Here is a 21109-nt window from a genome sequence, read left to right on the forward strand (position 1 = left end):
GAATAGTAACTATCTGAATTTAAAATGGAGTTTCTGAATATGAATTGCAACTTTCTGAACTAAAACTGAAAAATGTGTAGACGCAAATGTTAAAATTTTTTAATTCGGGTAACGCGTTTGGACGCGATAACCCAAAATCATTGTACAAATAACCGAACCAAAATTTTATAAAATTAAACTGCAGTTCTTTTGATCTTACGTGGATAATCCTTGCCACAAATACATAGTTTCGTGCTTATATTTGTGTATATATATTTTTTAGCAGCGCCACATCTTTATCAGAAAATTCCGAGAATCCAAAAATTGGTACTGTTACAAGTTGCAGGGCATCATTTTAACTCGACCTCCTCTCTCCTCCACGGATAACGGTACATCGTTTAGAGGTTTCAAAATATTTTGCGTCAGCAATTTGTCATCAAACTGCATTAGATCGGGGCACCGAAATTGCGCATATGGAAACTTTGCATTTAGACATTATTCCGGTTTCAACCGTAAGTATGCATGTGCAGCATATGTTGCCGATATGACGTAGGGTTGCCTATTTACACGGGACTTAAATTTTAAGATAACGTCATGCATACCTTTCTTTAAAGTGCTGTATCTTGGAAACCTTTTAACGCAACTTAATGAAACATAATGTATTTCTTCCATCTTGTTATGGGCTTTAATTGTACATTTTTTTTACATTAATGTGCAACGTATAAAAAACAAAAATAAATTAAGTAAAAATTTTTCTTTTTGATTTTTTTTTGGTTATAGCATTTTTAAAAGTTTTTATTTTTTCATAAAAACTTAGTCTATAATGTCAACTTTAAGTACCCAAACGGGCGTAATGGGCTACTTATGAGTTTGGACTCTAGATCGTCTAACGCTAGAGCAATATGATAAATAGACATTGAATTTTATAAAATTGTATATTTTTGAAAGAGGAAAGGTGTGTAAAAAAAAAACAAAAACAATATGAATAAATCATATTGACTTTACTAAAGGTCTGAAATCATGAAAATACCTTTAAGGAAATGGCAGAATTGAACTTTGTTGCAAGTTCACATGGGAAATCTGCTTACGACGTGATTGGAGGACATTTTAAAGAGACTAGCAGCTAGAGCCAGTCCTCAACTAATGTTACAACAAATTCGTACACCCGAAGCCCTCTACCAATGGGATGCCTATAAGAAATAACTGCAACAAACTTCGTGCCAATTTCCTGTAGATTAAAATAATATATATTTTCGCTGCACGTTTTTGCACGGTTATTTTATACACGAACCTTTTAGCTAAATAAATTTTTTGGCAAGCTTTTTTTTTTTACTTTCACCATCAAATCTTGAAATCCATTTTTAACCAACTTCCCGATGAGATAGAGACTTGAAACTGCAAACTTAGCTCAGAACCCGATGACAATGTAGTATGCAATATGAACTAATAGCTAGCTGGCGCAGGTGTCGCGATATTTGATAACCCGTAATATGGTTCGATTTGGTTCATATTGATAACGTGTATTACTTAGATGGAAAGAAATAACTCCACCTATTTTAGTTTTTTTTTAACAACTTATAATAGCTTGTTAAAAAAATATTACCTTTTAATATTAACAGGCATCTGTTCCTTTTCGAGGAATGAAGTGTTGGTATCTCCTGAGTGGTACAGAAGTGAAAAAAATTAGAAAGTTTTAGAACATCTATTAGAGGTATTGCCAGATTTAGAAAATATGAATACTCGTGATATTGATTTACGTACCAAAAATATATGTAAACGGCTTCGACGGTTTTGGAAAGTGGCTCTTGGGTAGAAGAAAACGTGAAAAGCAAGCATTCGAATTGGTTGGATGTGACAGAAGTTGTATTTTTACCAAAACATGCTATCAAATTGCGGCCTGCATCAACTAGTGAACAGCCAGATGATCAAAGCCATTGCGCAGTTGGCGAATGTGGACCAACCAGTTGTAACTAGAATGTTTGTTGTAAACTTCAGAAAATTCCAACAAAAGTTTTTGCGAAATCGACAGTAATGAAGTGTTTTCTATTGTAACTGAAGCGAAACTCACTGAGTATCTATTAATTAGAAATTGCATTAATTCAAGAAAAAATTCTGTGTTGCCATCGTATCACAAAGTCATTTTCTTGGGTTTAGTTTAGTTTGTTTCTTAGTTTTTAGTTAAAATAGCTTAGTTTTTTTAGCTTAAATTCAGCCGTACCATACCTACGACTTTTTAACAACGGTGTTGATTGCAGCTTTTCATCAGCGAGATTTCATTGAGTTGTTATACGTATAGAATAATGGAAGCGATTTATCATATGATCGCTCTGGTTTATCGTTTTTTGATCCTTTGTGAACTGAGTAAGTTTGTACGTTAATTGAAGACGAAAGCATAATGCGTGACTTCTATTAAATTATTTGTCCTGAACATTCCATATTGGATTTTATTAAGTGAAAAATTAAAACCCAACAATAATCTCGAATCTAAAATCCAACGAAGAATATATGTATGTATATATGTATTTTATAAAGATTTACTTCGCTGGAAATGAATACATCCGCATCAAAAAATGTTCTTGCTACTTATTTCTCTTTAATTTGATTGAAAATTGTGTATTTATTAAAGCTTATTTGCATTGAATGAAAAATTAAATTAAAGGTATTTCAAGGTATATAAATAAGTATTAGGTATTTATAATACTACATTTGGAATGCGAAAGCATTTGGCGATTTAACCATTTTGCCATTGAAAACTATGTGCACAGACATACGCTCGTTGTACAGCAAATTCGGCAAGAGCTGAAAATATATTTATTTTTTATTACATACATATGTGTGTGTCATTAGAAATAAGGCAAAATACCTTTGGGGTAACAAAAAAGTATTGTGCACGTCCAGTTTGGGTAGTTTCTTTAACAAGCATTTCAAATATTTTACGCTCATTATTTGCATCCATGCCTTGATTTATTTCATCGACACAGCTGAAATATTATGTAAAAATCACTTATCTATAATTTCAACCTAAGCCGAGCATAATGTTTTTTTACCGGAATGGTACGTGGGTAATGTGTTGTAATGACAGCGTGTAAGTCGCGATTGCTACTGCTCTTTCGCCCCCGGATTGAGTGTGTCGGTCAAGCGCCTGTAGTTGTGCGTTGCTGCGATACTGCACCATTATTTGTATACCATACGTATCGTAATCAAACTACACGACGAAAAAGATTATGACCAACGCTACTCGTCAATAAAAAATACATTTTAAATATACCTCTTCTCGCCTAACCAAGTTTACTTCCCCTACATAACCCATAGAAGTCATAAAATCGCTGAAATGTATGTTTAGAGTAGTGACAATGCCCTCGATTTCGGGATACCAGCCGTCATGCAGAGTCCGTATCTTCATTGCTATATCCTGACGATTGTGTTCAGAGTTCTGCATTTCTTCCTTTAGTTTTTCTATATCCGCACATTTCTGTTTATATTCTGCAACAATCTAATTTGAAAACACAACCGATTATAATACGTTTGCCAATAATTCTCAAAAACCAGAAACCCACATTTTTGTCGACATCTCCCATGCATTCCAAACGCGCTTTAAATTCGTTGATAGCTTCCTTCAGTTCATCCATAGTATCTGGCAGCTGATTGAAAAGCTCAAGTGACTTACACTCTCTTTTAGCCTTTCTAGCTTCTGCAGTTTTTGAATCATGTAGCTGTGTTGTCTTTTCCATTGTTCTGGTTATTGTTTCGACCATACGCTAAATATGAAAAACAAATAAAGAGTTGATTTTAATTTACCATTTATTATATTCTCCTACCGATGCTTGAGCTTTGCTATCTGTCGTTTCCCTGATAGTGTTGATGAGCTCTTCGTTCTCTTGCTTAAAAATACGCTCTTTCATAACTGCGATTTTTTTTGTTAAGTAAAGCTTGTTGCAGGCTCTTTAAAATCTCAATTTTTTTCACTTTGAAGCTGCATTATTTCTTGCAGACAACTTTTCACTTTTTCGGAGAAAGTTTTTTTCCAACTCGGGCAAATCTGTAAAATTAAACGAGGTAAGCTATGTTGAAATATTATAGAATATTAACTAAAGACGTTTTTAACTTACTGATGACGTTGTTCCTTAACTGTTTCACTTTATCATTCTGCCGTCGACATTTCTCTTCCAATTGTCCTCTCTCCGCTATCTTACCCTCAATAGTACGGTTTCTGGCCATTACTTCTTCGCGTTTCACATTTGTTTCTTCAATTTTATTTTCCAAAGCTGTACGCTGATTTTTTAGTGCATCACTGCCACGCTTTAGTCCACGCAGCCTTTAAATGCAACGAATTATGCTGACATAAAATAACATAAACAATATAGCTATTTTACCTATTCTCATCCTCTAAAATCTGGTTGGTATTTCTACTAGTCAACAGATTTTTACCTATAATTTGATTTTGTAAAATTGATTTTTCTCCTGAATATCTGGATACCTTAACAGAGTACAGTTGATCGCCTAACATAAATGTATGTACATATAGCCAAAATTAATATTTGATTTAAGAAGGCGATAAAGACTGATATAACATTACCCCCGAAGAAGAAGTTTATATTATTCGGAACGTCATCTGCTTTCTCATTAACAACAGATGAACCAATCGGTATTCTATGAATGCCATTCAAATTGCATAAATAATTAATTATGGCCGGCGGGCCGTCAATCAAGTCAATTAAATATGCAGTAAAGCCGCAGGATCTAGTAAATTGAAAATTAAACTATAAATTCAACAAAATGGGTTAATGATTAACTTGCCTTAAGGAATCTATTGATACATCCGCACGGTAATTTATTTTACTAGCTGGCGGAGCATGGCCAACACTAACTTGTAATTTTTGTTTAACGCATAACTCATTGACCAGCAGCGAGACATCTTCTTTGTTTTCGCAAGTGAATGCAAGTAAATCTCGAATACTTATTGTGTTTTCGAAATACTTGGCATGATCAGGATCCCGTACGCTCAGCTACAAAATATTTAAGAGTTCATTTCGAAATAAAAAATTTTAACGAATCATCTTTTTACCTCCAATATCATTGGATTATATACACGGCCTTGAAATAAATCCTTATGATCATTTAACCATTGTACACCTCGATACACTTCGGGGTATTTCTCTCGTATTAACTAAAACACAAAAGATTTCTAAATACAAATATTTATGGGAACTGCTCCTTTTTCACCTGTAACTTTTGCGCATGAACATCATTTGCACGTTCAAGTCTTCTTGTCAATAAACCAATATCTGGCGTATACTGTTCATCTAATTTGCTGTTAATTTCCGAACGGGTTTTCATATAGCCAGCTAGCTCTTCCTTCAAACGTTGAAGCTTTTGAGTAAGTGCTAGTTTTTCAGATTTCCAGTCTTTATCCGCATCTATATTCTCCTTTGCCTTCGTTAGATCATCAAGAAAAAGTCGCAATATTCTAGTCTCATTTTGTAATTCATTATCATAATCCGCTTTCTCTCGTTTCTTTTTCTATAAAAACATTAATCAGTTTCGATAAGCAAAGTGTGTTTATGAGTTACTAATTGTACTTACTAAATATGTAGTTCGAGCTTGTTCGATACGGTCCTTTAGTATCTTTATTTGCTCTTCGATGCGCTGCTTTTTAGCTATAACTGTTTGCTCCTCTCGTTCCTAGTTTTAAAATAAAAAATACGTCTTAGATTAAAGAAACTTATATATGCAAATATATCAGTACTTTTGAAGCAATATCCTTAGCAAGTTGTTGAGAAGTTTTCGATATATCATGCTGACGCCGAATAATGATATCATATTTTTTTCTGTTCTTCTTCGAGTTTTGTTTTAGCTAGCAATAGATCTTTTGTTTCTTGTTTTTTCTTTTCATCCAAAGCGCGCACTTCCAGTTGCAATTTTTTCGCATGACAAACATCTAACTTATTCTGATATTCTTGCTGCTCATTGAATCGCTCTAAACGTTGGCAAAGTCTACGAAAAAGTATAAATATGTATGTATATAATTTAATACCTATTTAATCTTCGAAATTTGTTTTACATATGGCACTGCGCCTGCAGCTGTTCCAATTCTTCTTTTTTCTTTCTAACGCCATCGGCTTCGTTCGTTTGGTTGAGACGTAGTTTTTTTAGTTCATCGAAAGTATTTAGTGTTTCTGGGCTACAGACTGAGTTGATAGTATTAAAAAAGATTTTTTGTGGATCCATTTTAGCGAAATCCTGCACACGGTCCTGTGGCAGGAATTGGCATAAATTGCCTATTTGTATCTTGAATTCCATTATAGCAGCTAAGTAGGTTCTCTCTGACACGGTGTCTTCTCCGATTTTATAAGTGGATTTACCGCTGCGTGGAAAACATCGTTGGAATATCGTCGACTTGTTATAAGTTTCGCGGAAGATTTCAACTCTAATCATGGCCTCATCGCGCCCATTTTTAACATAGTCACCAATTGAACTCGAACGGGAAAGTAGCTCGGGCTTTCCGCCTAGCCCTAAAACTATGGCCGCAACCAGCGTTGATTTGCCGGTCCCATTAGGCCCGATAATAACATTCAAATACTCGGTAGGGTGAAAAGTGCATTCCCCGTAGGTCCTGAAATTTTTTTTAAATTTAGATAATTAATTTCGCATCTTTCATATGCCTAGTTTAGCTGATAAATTACACGAAATTTTTGCAGTAGACGCTTTTGATTTTCCCTTTCACAGCCACAATTGAATCATTTTCCAGCTGTGGAATTTCACGATGCGCACGCCGAGACATCATCAATATATTAACGTAAATATTCAAAACACTGCAAAACTTTAAAATTGCGCCTTTTAAATAAATATCAAACAAATAAATTGTGATGAGTTTTCAATACCCATTACATCAATAAATATTGGTACCAGTACTTCCTTTTCGGTACCCGATTCCGATTCGTAAAGAGCGAAATACACCACCCAAGAAGCTTCACAAACCAACCAGTGTTGATATTTTAAGTACAATTGTACAATTGTCAATTTTTCAGTCCAATTGGTTTTAAAAAGTACAATTTACCTATTTTAAGTACAGTTTCAACATCAAACATACTTTTTGTGCAAACGTTGAAATCTATGCCAGCACTTTGATTATTAATCCGTTTGCGTTTAAGTAAATGGACATACAAACATTTTATATTTGGTACGAAACGAAATCCAAAATTGTAGTTTTGAAAGTAAACGTGATTGTTGATGGTAATATTGGTGTTGAGCGTTGTGGTTATTGCGTTTTTTTTTATCGCAGAAAATGAAGTAATTAAGGCTGTGTGCGAGTTGACCTTAATTTTAGTACCTAAACTTTATTCCACTGGGAATTTCCAGCACTGCTACAATTTAGGAAAACAGCTGCTAAAACCGTGCCAGTTCGGTTGACAACCTAAATTGTTTGTTTTGGAATTTGAATTTGTTTGCTTTTAATAAATATATCTATAAAATGAATAATTTTGTGGTAGCTTTGGGACTATTTAACAATATAATAAGTTTGCAGCAGAGAAGGAGAATGCTCCATCCATCGAATTACACATATACTTATCTGAATGCAAAAATCAAATAAATTTATACTTACATCCTGTTGAATATTTTCTTTTTTGTGTCATAGCAATGATAAAAATTATTTAAAACATCAAAAAGTCGTTGTTCACTTAATCGCTCGCTCAAATATATTTGACTGTTCAATTTAGGTTGAAAAGTATGCTCGCAGAAAATCTAAATTGTTCCTATTCACTGCGTTATAGGGAATTTACATGAGGCGATTTTTCAGGCGATTTTTAGTTGAAAGCAACGATTGCCTGGTGTAATCGCTTACAATGAAGTTGGTCGGCTCCCTACTTTCGTTCAACTTTTGGTTCAACTAATCGCCTGTGAAAGTTGAATCATGTAAATTCCCTATTACCGACACTTTCCAGTGATTTAGAATTTTTTCTATTTAGGTAGCAATTTAGACGTACTCGCACACAGCCTAAGGCTGTTGCAGAAAACTGCAGCAGCATCTCTGCGGGATTGATTAGTTAACTTGCTAATGGAGGCTGCGTGGAGCAGAAACGAAATCATTGTGAGGAAATGCTGTTAATATAATAATAGAGAAACATTTCGGGAACGGCATTGCCCTGCCCAATGTACACAAAATGCAGCGATTCGTCCCAGCGCTACACTTGCACCTGCGCTTCTTGCATCTTGGCGGCTGTCGCAATTTAACACACAGCACTTCATTGTATTAGTTTTTACGCAGTCTTCTACTCAAAAGTCACTTATAAATTGCAAATTAACACAATTTAAACTGATTTTTCATTTATAATTCAAATTTCTCTTTCGCTGATTTGTAAACAAATGTTTATTTACAAGTTACCACAACTGTCAAAATCGGCAAACCAAAGTAGCGGTATCGCTGACGGCGCCTGGTTCCTCCTACAATCTGCACGGTATGTCAGACCAGGATATTCCGTAATGTGACATCAGTCAAATGCAACACCTGCCTTGGCTGGTGCCACTTTAGGGCATGCTCAGGTCTGCGCACCACGCGCACGAGGACGAGGAACTTCGAGGGCCCGTGCTGCGCTGCTCGGTCGCAGACCTCAACTGCGACGCCTCCCGCCACCACCACAGGGCGGCAACCACCTCAGCAGCGCACACAGCCAACTGCGGCACGACCACACACATCCCTCACACCCCGCATCACCACACGTCTCCCGAACCACATGAAGCTCCTTCAATTTAACTGTAAAGGGCTACAGAGCAAGATCGAGATAACCGTCTTCATGGGAAGGCATGGCATATTGATGGCTGCGGTCCAAGAGACGAAGTTGCACAGCAATTCAACGCTGTTGAATTGTGCCGGGTACAACGTGCACCGTCGATATCGCGAGCGGGATAATGGTGGAGGCTTAGCGTTCATTACGCACCACACCGTACAGTATCGTCTCATCGAAGCAGATACCGACCGCAGGGATACCACCCTAGAATGTCAGGGCATTGCTATCCGGTCAGGCGATGTTGAGCTCGAAATGTTTAACGTTTATATACCCCCTGTCACCTGCTGCGCACCACGACCTTTGGCACTCAAGCCTGTCAAACGATCGTAGGGGAACTGACTGGCTGAGCAGATAGACGATTCGACATTCTGCACAATAAACGACGACGCACCCACCAGGATTATGGGCAGCTGCTGCAGCGCGCCAGACATAACAATAGTCAGCGCTGGTCGATAAACAGCATATCATGGCGACCTATGCTGACTTTGGCATCAGACCACCTGCCCATAGTCAACTCGATCGATAAACCAACCGACTTTGCTTCCGCGGAGCACCGAACATATATCAACTTTTCAAAAGCTGATTGGAAAGGCTTCGCGGAATTTACTGAAAACACCTTCGCTGCCCTCCCCACACCAACCGACGTCCACCTTGGTGAACGTAAGTTCCGCAGGGCTGTCACCGCTGCTGCAGCCCGCTTCGTACCGGCAGGATGCATCACCGACCCACGCCCAAATTTCCCTGCTGAAGCGGCTGTTCTAGCCGATGAGCGTGACAGCCTTCGTCAGGCCGATCCCGGAGATTCCCGTATCAGGGATCTCAACGCGGAGATTCGGCAACTAGTAAACGTACATAAGCGGAAGAAGTGGGAAGAGCATCTGAAGACCTGCAACTTCACCTCTGGTGTGAGTAAGCTTTGGTCAACCGTGAGGTCACTGTCCAATCCGACGAAGCACGACGACAGAGTCGAAATTTCTTTCGGCGACCATGCTTCGTCGGACCCGGAGCGATGCGCGAGCTATTTTAGCCGGCAGTTCATACTGCATCCTCCGGTGGACAAAGCCAAGCGTCGAGAGACCAGAAGGCTGCACAAACTGCCAACAACCTGTGCCCCCCTTGCTTTCACTTGCGGTGAAGTTCTGGTGGCCATCGGGAAGGCGAAAGCCTCCAAAGCCATGGGTCCCGACGGAATATCCATGCTGATGCTGAAAAATTTGGGTCCTGCGGGGGTAGCGTACCTAACGGAGGTCTTCAATTTGTCCATGGCCACTCTCATCATCCCAGACATCTGGAAGGTGGGGAGAGTGGTCCCACTGCTCAATCCGGGGAAACCCGCCAACATAGGAGATTGTTATCGTCCAATAACACTCCTTTCCCCGGTAGCGAAGACACTAGAGGAGTTGCTAGTCCCGTATTTCACAAACCACTTGACCCCAGCGAAGCATCAGCATGGTTTCCGTAAAGTGCATAGTACAACAACAGCACTTAACGCCATAAACACTCAGATAACTCGTGGCCTTAACGGTAAACGTCCCTGTGAGAGAACGATTCTAGTAGCGTTGGCCCTGTCAAAGGCTTTTGACACTGTCAGCCATTCCACGCTACTAGAAGATATAGAGGCTTCCTCTTTCCCACAGAGGCTCAAACGGTGGTCGGCAAATTATCTAAGTGGTCGACACTCGTCGGTAATGTTTAGAGACAAATCGAGCAAACTTTGGAAAATAAAACAGGGGGTTCCACAGGGTGGTGTCCTTTCCCAACTACTGTTGAACTTTTACATTTCAAAGCTCCCTCAACCACCAGAGGGAGTCTCAATCGTCTCTTGCGCCGACGATTGCTCGATCATGGCGACCGGGAATGGAATTGATGACTTGTGTTCGAAAGTAAACGGTTATCTGTCTGAACTTACTCGCTTCGTCACTGCAAAGTGTCTAGCCCTCTCCCCTACGAAATCCTCCGCGAGCCTTTTCACAACCTGGACGAAGGAGGTCAGGCTACCGCTAGGAATTCACGTCGATGACACACCAATTCCGACGGTGAATAATCCTAAAATTCTCGGAGTAACATTCGACAGCCTGCTCTCCTTCTCTGAGCACGCAACCGCTATTGTCAATAAAGTACAGAGCCGCAACAAAGTCCTCAAGTCGCTAGCCGGCAGTACTTGGGGCAAAGACAAAGAAACGTTACTGGCAACATACAAGGCAATAGGCCGGCCGGTTTTAAACTACGCAGCACCAGTGTGGTCGCCGGGGACTAGTAGGACGCAGTGGACGAAGCTACACACGGTACAAAATACAGCACTCAGGACAGCGACTGGATGCCTCCTGATGGCACCAGAACACCACCTCCACGACGAGGCGAAAATGCTCCCAATTAGGGAGCACAACACGATGCTCTGCAAGCAGTTTCTTGCTGGGAGCCACAGATGTGGCCACCGAAATAGACAGCTGCTTGCAGAGGAGCCCTCGCCGAGGCACGTCAGGAGGCATCTATATGAACTGACGGACGAAGTCCAGAGGTTCATTAAGCAACCTCTGGACCCGTCAGCTCACAGACAGGCCCTGAACGGCATTCACAGGGACGCAGTCTCGAGTTATGTAGACTCAAGACCTGTGAATGCCGTTGTAGGCACACAAACACCGGACATTGACGCGACGGAGCTCCATCTGCCTCGGGAGACCAGGACAACTATAGCCCAACTTCGCTCTGGCTACTGCAGCAGGCTAAATTCCTACCTGAGTAGGTTAAATGCGGATGTGCCGAACGAATGTCCGGCATGCGGAGAGACCCCCCACGACTCGAAACATCTCTTCGCATGCCCGGAAAACCCCACAACCCTAACGGCGTCGTCCCCATGGACCGACCCCATAGAGGCTGAACGGTTCTTGGGGCTGCCGTTAGTGGAACTAGACGACAACGACTGAGATATTAGCTATCTGGGCAGGGTTGTTGTAGCCGCTACGACAACAACAACAACAACGGCGCCGCCTTTGTTCGCTGCACCGTGCTATTCCTGTTGCAAACATGGGTTGCCTTGTGCTCTTTTTCACAAAAAACTTTAGAAAACCGTATAGAAAGCGTAGAAAATTTCTTAATAACTGCATTCTGCTTCAAGATAATTTTACACAAGAAAATTCTTAGCCATTTCATGCACGTCATTTTGTATGGAGTTTCTCCTTTTCTTGAGAGCTGCATACTGGCTTTAGTGGTCAAAGTATCCGAAAATGGAAACGGTAAATGGACAAAAATCCGGTTTTTTTCTGGCTTGGAAGCGAAAAAATTGTAGTGCTCAATTTGGTTGCATTTTCAAAACATTTTTTCCTTCCAAAAGCTTCATCAAACCAACCAAAGTACCAATGGAAAGTGAAGCTACCAATTTTGGTATAAATGGACCAAAACGGCAGCGCTGATTATAATCCTTACTACGCAGAATTCTCCTTCTGTGTTGCCAGAGAATGGGGCAGATCTTCCTTTGCGTAGGTGGCCTTCGCCGCGCTTAGGTATCATAACACTTACAACGCAGAATTCTCCTTTCTGTGTTACCGGAGAAGAGGGGCCCAACTTCTCTCTGCCTAGGCGGCCTTCGGCTGCACTTTGGAATTATAATTCTTACTACGCATAATTATCATTTCTGTGTTGCCGGAGGAGAGGTCCTCCCTGATTAAACTACAATAGGTGTAAGGTTGACACTTGCCTGTAAATGCATTAAATTTTTTATTATCACTGAATACTTAATAATCAAAAGCAGATCATAATAAAATGGCTGCGTTTCTTTATACATTCCGGATAATTTTATTTCACAGCCGGAATAAACAGAATGTGTTTGAAATATACGTTAACATATCATCAGGAACGTTCTAAGGAATAAGTAAACAAAAAAGTTTATTCAAAACGTTCAGAATGAATAAAGAAATGCAGCCAATAAAATATATTTATAAATACTGTACATTAACAAATATTTTTCGTTTTTTTTTTTTAATTTTGGACCTTAAAGTATATGAAAAATAATGTTACTATTATCCTTGAACAAGAATGATAGAATACAAGATTGCGCCGTCCTGGCCGTTGACATTTGTGTACCACAAGTAAACAAAGAATATAGACAAAAGTAGAACGAGTTCAAACTGTCAAAACAGTTCACTTTACAGCGAAAGACGCGTTTTAATTTTGATCAATGCGAAAATATTGCATTTTTCATCTAATCTATTGGAGAATAGAGAACGTTTTAGTGCACTCCATGCTTTGCAATTAAGGCTGCTGCAGCAAACGTTTTAGTGTACTCCATTGCTTTGCAATTAAGGCTGGTGCAGCAAACTGCGCCAGCATCTGAGTGGGATTGATTAGCTAACTTGCTAAAGGAGGCTGCTTGGAGCAGAAGCGATATGACTCTGATAAAATGCTGTCAATATAATAATAAAAAAACATTTCGGGAACGGCATTGCCGCGCCCTATATACACAAAATGCACAGATTCGTCGCAGCGCTACACTTGCATCTACGCATAATGAGATGGGGCACCATGGTGCACTTCATGGAAGGACAACAGCGCATGCATATGAAGCTGGCATCCAAATTGAATGGCTTATCCTGCTTGTAGAATTCCACCCACTTTCTCGCCACAGCATCGTTGCGAGGAAAGGAAAAAAGCTGCATTTCGAGGCACTACCTTCACGACTGTCGCAATTTAATACACGGCACTTCATTTTATCAGTTTTTACACACTCTTCAACTGAAAAATCACTAACAAATTCCAAATTAACACGATTTTAACCGATTTTTCACTAATAATTCAAATTTCTCTATGTCACTGATTTGTAAACAAAAGTTTATTTACAAGTTACCACAACTGTCAAAATCGGTAAAACCAAAGTAGCGGTACCTCTGACGGCGCCACCTTTGTTCCGCTACATCGTGATCCTTGAACCCTCGTCCGGATTTCCCAAATGCTCCGGTTCGTATCGCTGGATTGTTAAATAAAGGCTAACGATGGCCAAATGGTAGTACAATTAACTTTATTGTACAACAAACAATTTTACAATACTTGCTAATACAGTAAAAACACTGCAATACTTGTTAAAGCAATTACAACGCTTTACTGAACTTGTTAACACAATTAAACTTATAGCTTGCTTATTCGCAACTCGCTTCTCTGCTCACTTTACTTGTAGCTTGCTGACTTGTAACTAACTCACCTCGCTGTGGCGACGCCCTTATATACCTGCGCTTGCACTTATGGCAACTCTAGAACATTCCGAAGTTTATCGATCATTCTCTTTCTCTCGCTGTTCGCAGTGTTCATCCAACTTGACGTTTCTCCTTGTGGAACATTCTACGTCATTCCTCGAACATTCTGCCTATTTCTCGTTGTTCGCTTCGCGTTGCCGCAGTATTCGCCACAATAATATAAATTATGTAATTTCTTTTTATCATATTTATTTTGGAACATTACTTTTTTAATCGATTATGTAGTTTATAAGATATTAATATTAAAAAAAAAAAAAAAAAAAAAAAATTACTTTCAACAAGATCTTTAAAACTAGAAGGCCCTGGGACCTGAAAGCAGGTATATTTGAACAGCCGCGAGCCCAGCTTTCCAGTGCCATAGTAAAAATTTGTCGCCCCGTTTATCGCAATCTCCCCGCGATATGTACCAAATGTTGGCGTTTTACTGTAAAAGACAAGGCGAATTTATACAAGGTGGTGTTGATGGCGAATTTAGATTTTCGCCGCGGTACTTCTTAATGTCAAAATGATGTGTTTGTTGTAATATGAATTCGCCTTGTTTACAACAAACACATCATTTTGACACTGGGAAGTACCGCGGCGAAAATCTTAATTCGCCATCAACACCACCTCATGAACGAAAGACACAAGATCACGCCTTCCCGAAAAAAAGAAAAAAGTTATTTTCTAGCTGTTGAAATCTTGACGCCATCTTTGTTGTAAGAAGTAAACAACGAAAAGAACAAAAAAACCGCGTAAATGTTGAACGCATGAATAATCATTTTTATTATGCAAATTCTATAAACCATGTCGCTGTGTTAAATTATTCTTTACCTTATGTGTGCACACGTTGTCACAAGCGAAAATTAAGAAAATTGCGGTATAAAGCCACCACCAAATTGTAAACAACGAACAAATGTAAACAAACGGCTAATGTCAGAGCGCCCAACTTTTTTCCTAAATGCGACTATAACGGGCTACTAAGGTGAAGGCGTGATCTTGTATTTTTGGTTCATGACACCACCTTGTATAAATTCGCCTTACTGCCGTCCCTAAATTGGAGCGCTAAGCGTTACGTTATCCATTGTCAACGAGTGTCAGCGCGCGCTATCCCCAAATCAACGCGTCGTAATTTTTGACGTTTTCTCAGGTCCTCTCGTTTTTATTCTCGTTTCCTATTTCACTTGTTTGTCCTTTCTCTTTCTTTCCGTCTTCTGCATCCAACTTCAACACGTAACGCCCTGTCAAAAAATGAAAATTCCATTTGCTCGGCGTAAGCGCCGCGTTATTGTGGGATGCTTCATACAAATTGTATGGGCATGAGGATTTTTGACAGTTGCTTGGCGCTTGACGCGCCAATTTAGGGATGGCAGTTAGTAAAAGAGATGTTGCCCGCATAAAAATCGCAAATATCGAAACAAGGCAGTAAACGCGCCGTCAAACGCTCTTATTTAATTATGGCCTTTACTTCGAACCGAGAACGCTAAATAAAACAAAAAAGATAGATTTTCTATGCACGTGCCGCAAAGAACGTCACTACAAAAAGGAATAAAAGATAATATTTCGGTTGTTGGGGTGCCCCCTTGTTGTTGAATTTTACTTAAAATCTTGTAAAAGGCCCCAATTTCTGCAATCATGACTGCTAAGGTACCTCCTCTTACCTACAAAGTCGTTGCTGAGTGTTCTGTGACGAAAGCACGATCTGGCCTGATGACACTACGCCATGGAGAAGTTAATACGCCAGTTTTCATGCCAGTGGGCACCCAAGTAAGATCAATACCTTTCCCTCTTTATCTAAAGGTTTTATTGCACCTTTATTATATTTAGGGCACGCTGAAAGGTCTGCTACCGGATCAGCTCATTGAGCTTAACTGCCAGATACTTCTGGGAAACACCTACCATTTAGGCATGCGACCTGGCGTCGAAACGTTAAAAAAAGCTGGAGGATTGCATAAATTTATGGGATGGCCGAGAGGTATTCTCACTGATTCGGGAGGCTTTCAAATGGTTTCTTTACTCAAATTGGCAAAAATAGACGAAAATGGCGTAAACTTTTGTTCACCCTTTGATAACAGTGAGTGTATGCTAACACCCGAACACTCAATACAAATTCAGAACACTATTGGTGCCGATATAATGATGCAGTTGGATGATGTAGTGAAGACAACAACGGTTGGACCACGCGTTGAAGAGGCTATGCATCGTACTATTCGTTGGTTGGATCGATGTATATCTGCACATTCGCGTGACGATGATCAAAGCCTATTTCCCATCGTACAAGGTGCATTGGATGCTGATTTGCGTAGACAGTGTGCTGACGAACTTATAAAGAGAGATGTTCGCGGCTACGCTGTTGGTGGTCTTAGTGGCGGAGAAAGCAAGCATGAGTTTTGGCGTACAGTTAACGTCTGCACAGATTTATTACCTAAGGACAAGCCAAGATACTTAATGGGCGTAGGGTTCGCAGCTGACTTGGTGGTATGTGTTGCACTCGGTATTGATATGTTTGACTGCGTTTTTCCTACTAGAACGGCGCGTTTCGGCTGTGCACTAGTAAATGCAGGACAACTTAATTTAAAAAATAAAAAGTATGAACACGATATGCGTCCCATAGACGAAAAGTGTGAATGCAGCACATGTCGTCGATATACACGTTCATACCTACATCATATTGCCGCCATCGAATCGGTTTCATGTAGTTTGTTAAGTATACATAACGTGGCATATCAATTGAGGTTGATGAGGCATATGAGAGACGCAATAGAACGTGATAAATTTCCGCAATTTATCTGTGATTTTATGGCTATACACTTTGATGGCGAACCAGTTCCGCTTTGGATAAGGGAAGCTTTACAAGCGGTCAATGTGGAATTGCCGCCGAATGAACAAAAAACAACTCAAACCGAGGCATAACAGTATTTTAGATTTATAAGTCGATTAAATAGTTTATAGAAAAAATATATATTGAAATAGATGCAGCAAACAAGTACAACAGATAGAAGCTATTATATACATACATATAATTCCAAATAATAACCAAAAATGATTTACCGACAAAAAGATCCCTATATTATTTCTTTGCCTTAGTTGATGAAGCTTTGCTTGTTGTTTTCTTACTAGCAGCACTGCTTCCAGTTTTGCCCTTTGATGTGCCAGCCTTTGCTTTCGAAGATGATGCAGTTGCACTGCTTTTCTTCGCCTGTGGAGTGATTGTAAGTATTTAATTTAAGAAAGACAATTTAAAGCAAATTTTACCTTAATCAAACCATCATTTTCTATTTTATCATCTTCTTCATCTGATGCTGCCGCATTACCTTCCTCTTCACCCTCAATAGTATACAACTCATTTTCTTCGCTTGCTTCAGCTTTCTTTTTCTTTACACCTGCAGTCACTGAATACGAATATGCTAAAACCTCTTTATTATATGAGCGTGTTAGAGCTGCCTTCACACGGCCGTCTACTGCGTCCATTAAACCCTTCTTGCCAGGCCATGCAGTAAGTTCGATCAAAGAGTCGATATCTTCGCGTAAGAGATGATATTCTTTTAGAACATCCAGTGAATCTTTAACGCCTTCCATTCCCTTATCTTTTAAAGGGCGCACAATTTTCGCCAGAAGGAAAGGGGCGTAGTCAAGTCGAATGGACTGACGTGAGGCAGAAGTACGTAATCGGGTGTGATCATGAATCTCTTGAGCCAAACGATTTCGCTTATTGGTTCGCGAATATTTACCTAACCAACCAGGGAAATTTATTTGTCCCGTGAAGTGGCCACTCATATACTCTCCTGGCATTACTGAACTAAACACAGCCTGTGTTGGCAGCAGGGACCAAGCAGAATCGGAGCGTATTCGTTTATCCACTAAGTCACCCAAACTTAAGGCGTCTGCAGTAAGAGCAACCTTAGCAGGTACCTCAGACCTAAAAGGGAGGGATGAGGGTTCAATGGGTGTACTATGTAAACAAGCGTTCGAGTAAATTAAGAAACTGCGACACTAAGAATAATTAATCACTCACTTGGAACCTACGGGGGACACCTGTAAGTAATTCTGCTGCACGAACAATGGTCCCAAGCTGTAATCTTGGAAAAACAAATCGCATTTGTCGTTAAGTGTCATATGTTTATGTTCTTCGGCGGAGAATACTTTGCGCACCACCTCCCAAGGACCCTGCGCGGAAAAGTTAGTGTATGTTTTACACAATCATGTTGCATTATTCGATAATAAATATTGCTTACCATTTTCAAATCTTTCTCTGCGGTTTTGCATGCACTTTTAGTACTACTAGATGGTAAATTCTTTCCAGCGCTTAACAACGAAATATGATTTATAGATTGGCGTATATCATTATTAGTTGCTTCTATTATTTCATTTACTTTATCGGGATCAATATCGAAACCCTCCCTACAACAAATACTCAAAATACGTCCCTTAATTTGTTGAGTTCGTGGCTTACTGAAACGCAGATCGTAGCAATAGTTAACTAAGGACCGCATTTTTTGATGGTTGCGATCATTACACATGCAAATTATCGGCACGGAAGAATCTTTTATAAGTGCAATTAGTTCCTGTATGCCCCCGCGGTCTTCATTGCCCGCCATGCCATCAACTTCGTCCATAATAAGTACATGCTTTTTTGTAACCTCTTTGCCTTGACCATGAAAATAACCGTAAAGGGATTTGTTTGAGAGTAGCTCTGCTACTTCCTCCTTTAGAAGACGCTTGCTACGCGTATCCGACGCATTGAATTCAACGGTGTCAAAGCCTAATTCCTTGCAGACTAGGATAGCTGTGGTTGTCTTGCCAATACCTGGTGGTCCTGATAATAATGCTGCTTTATAAAAACTACCATCGTCATTTTTGGCCCATGGATTAGGTTTCTGTAGTTTCTTTTTGCCATCATGGTTAATGTACCACTTCGAGAGCCAATTAGTCAACCTTTAATGATAAATAATTATAAGTACCAAAAATTATGTTTTTTGTGTAGTTGCTTTTTTCACTTTGATATATGTACATATATTTACTTACTTGGACACATTGCTCGTCGGTCCGAATTGACCAACGATTTCTTTTACACTAGTTGGTTTATATTTATCTACCCACTGAAGATTTGCGTCATCTACTTTCTGTTTGAATTCGACATTACATTCAGTTTCTTCATTATGTTCTTTTTTTTCTATTTTTATAACATTCTCCACTTTGGGCGATTTTTTCGGGTTTCGATTTTTTTCAGGAGACGTTGGCTTCAATTCTTCTTGGACCTTGAGTTTTCGTTTATTAGGTTTTTTTAAATCTGTTGATTCTACTTTTATGTTATCCGGACTGTCATTTTTCGTTTCTTTGTCTGAAACATCACCTGACTTTTCTCGAATCAAATTGAACAGTCCATCCTCACTTATCACATTCACACCAAACTCTTCTGCCTGCACAAGCTTTTTGGGCCCAGCTTCCTCTCCGACAATTAAATAGTTAAGCCTTTTTCCTACAGTGGTACTCATTTTTCCTCCAAGTTCCTTTATTATTGACGCGGCCTCGTCTCGTTCCAGAGATTCTAATACCCCAGTGACTAAAAATGTTAGTCCCGCTAAGCAATTCGGTTTACCCTTGAAATGTATAATATACCGTGCTACTAACCATTAACAGATAAATCGAAGTATTAATAGAAATACCTTTGGAACCTCCTTTGATCCAGGATTTATAACACTTGCTCGATTTTTATATTTCTGGTAGAGTATGGCAGATAAGCGCTTACGTTCATGACGCTCCTCATCGGACAACACACCTTTAATTTAAGATTACAAGTTTTAACGTGATTCATATTTAATAAAAATAACCTAACCGACATTTTTTTTTAGTATTTTCTTTTTGATGCAGACCTATTTCTAGAGCATCTAGATGCATTTCTGCATCAAAAAGAAAATTTTGAAAATAATGTCGCTTACGTTATTTTGGCGGTTAGAGCTCGAAATGTTGGCTTACTGCTTTCCAGGTCTTCCGAGAGTTGTTTCTTAGCCTTCGGTGTGCTCTTATCTTTTTTCTTTTCAGTTTTAGGCGTGGCTTCTAATTTCTTCGGCTTATCATCTGCATGCTCCTTTTCTTTTTTGGGCTCTTTTGTTTTATCGATATTCTTTTCCCGTTTTTCCTCTTTTTTAGGTGTGTGTTTTGCCCTCGAGGGACTTTTGCGCGGTGTTTTTGACTTTGAACGCCGATCTTCTCGCCTTCCGTTTGTATTTTTTTCGACTTGCGCACTTACTTCTAGATCAACTTCCATTAGACTCTTATCGATTTCCTCATCATCCAATTCAATGACAGCTGCTATTTTTGGAGGTGGCGGCTTTTTAGCCTCTACACGAAGAGTTTCCCCTCCAAAAACTGAATTGGGGTCGATTGGCTTTAGCTTTTTAGGAGATTGGTTTTTCAATTTTGAAAGTGATGGTTTCTTATTGACGTGAGTTTTTCTTTCATGCGGCAACTTCTCTTCAACGCGCTTCTTTTTGCTGGCAGGCGTTTTTGTAGGCGCCTTTGGGCTTTCTGGAACCTCATCTTCGTCACTGGATATTACTCGAGCGGTTCGTTTTTTAAGTTTACTTTTTTGCATTTCCTCATCGTCGTTCGCAGTTTCGACCTTTTTTGCAGGCGTAGCACGCTTGAAAAAGGAAGTTATGTCCTATACGAACGTGAGTACAACAAACGAATTAACATTGAACAACTAAATGCAAAGCAATTGATATGAAACTTACCCGCTGCATTTCATTTATCACAAACTAAATATTCGGTTTAATTCTATTACGTTTCCTCTAAAATAAATTTATTGATTTCAATCAATTTATAGGCAGTACAAAAGTCCCAGAGCTTCACACCGGTGATTTACGCGCAAACTCAAAATTGGCATCTGCATACAGCTGATTAAAGGGGCTGCCAAGGCAGTGAGATAAATCAAAATTTTAAAGCCAACACATCATAGCGTGCCAGACATTGCAATATTTTCCACTTTTCAAAGCAATTCGCTGTCACATTGAGAAAGAGAAATTTCACTTCCATGTGCCACAGCCAGAACGACCTTTCTGTCCCTTTTCGGAAATCAGTTTGAGGAATTAAAGTTGCATGGTGTGACCAAAGAACGTT

General features: G+C 39.5%; 3 protein-coding genes across 3 annotated transcripts; 1 reads left to right on the top strand and 2 right to left on the bottom strand.

Moving 5' to 3' along the window:
* Window positions 1-2595: 2595 nt before the first annotated feature.
* Window positions 2596-6891, bottom strand: LOC118751101 (structural maintenance of chromosomes protein 5-like). Its single transcript, XM_036485868.1, is given in 20 exon segments — window positions 2596-2778; window positions 2843-2960; window positions 3027-3184; window positions 3248-3472; window positions 3537-3737; window positions 3798-3896; window positions 3898-3939; window positions 3941-3994; window positions 3996-4018; window positions 4089-4294; window positions 4353-4479; window positions 4556-4719; window positions 4777-4985; window positions 5045-5146; window positions 5203-5499; window positions 5563-5661; window positions 5726-5806; window positions 5808-5973; window positions 6041-6592; window positions 6663-6891. Coding segments are annotated over 20 exon segments (3123 nt in total). The 5' UTR covers window positions 6764-6891; the 3' UTR covers window positions 2596-2679.
* An 8475-nt stretch (window positions 6892-15366) lies between these two features.
* LOC118751103 (queuine tRNA-ribosyltransferase catalytic subunit-like) lies at window positions 15367-16976 on the top strand. Its single transcript, XM_036485870.1, has 2 exons — window positions 15367-15754; window positions 15815-16976. The coding sequence occupies exons 1-2, from the start codon at window positions 15623-15625 to the stop codon at window positions 16898-16900; spliced, it is 1218 nt and encodes a 405-aa protein (XP_036341763.1). The 5' UTR covers window positions 15367-15622; the 3' UTR covers window positions 16901-16976.
* LOC118751102 (replication factor C subunit 1-like) lies at window positions 16930-20883 on the bottom strand. The gene is made up of 8 exons (XM_036485869.1): window positions 20725-20883; window positions 19964-20651; window positions 19654-19766; window positions 19013-19587; window positions 18223-18922; window positions 18003-18154; window positions 17243-17906; window positions 16930-17186 (listed from the first exon to the last, which is right to left on the bottom strand). Exons 1-8 carry the CDS (start codon window positions 20731-20733, stop codon window positions 17058-17060), a joined length of 3030 nt encoding a protein of 1009 aa, XP_036341762.1. The 5' UTR covers window positions 20734-20883; the 3' UTR covers window positions 16930-17057.
* Between the last annotated feature and the right edge of the window lie 226 nt (window positions 20884-21109).

The sequence above is a fragment of the Rhagoletis pomonella genome, unplaced genomic scaffold, assembly GCF_013731165.1.
Source record: "Rhagoletis pomonella isolate Grant_MI unplaced genomic scaffold, Rhpom_1.0 Rhpom_scaffold_00537, whole genome shotgun sequence".
Taxonomy (NCBI): domain Eukaryota; kingdom Metazoa; phylum Arthropoda; class Insecta; order Diptera; family Tephritidae; genus Rhagoletis; species Rhagoletis pomonella.

Excerpts from the sequence above, each read along its gene's own strand:
- LOC118751103 (XM_036485870.1), top strand. The coding sequence starts at position 15,623 with ATGACTGCTAAGGTACCTCCTCTTACCTACAAAGTCGTTGCTGAGTGT. Across the intron at positions 15,755-15,814 it reads TCATGCCAGTGGGCACCCAA|GGCACGCTGAAAGGTCTGCT; the intron begins GTAAGATCAATA and ends TATTATATTTAG.
- LOC118751102 (XM_036485869.1), bottom strand. Across the intron at positions 19,588-19,653 it reads GATCAAAGGAGGTTCCAAAG|GGTAAACCGAATTGCTTAGC; the intron begins GTATTTCTATTA and ends ATACATTTCAAG. Across the intron at positions 18,155-18,222 it reads CAGAGAAAGATTTGAAAATG|GGTCCTTGGGAGGTGGTGCG; the intron begins GTAAGCAATATT and ends TTTTCCGCGCAG.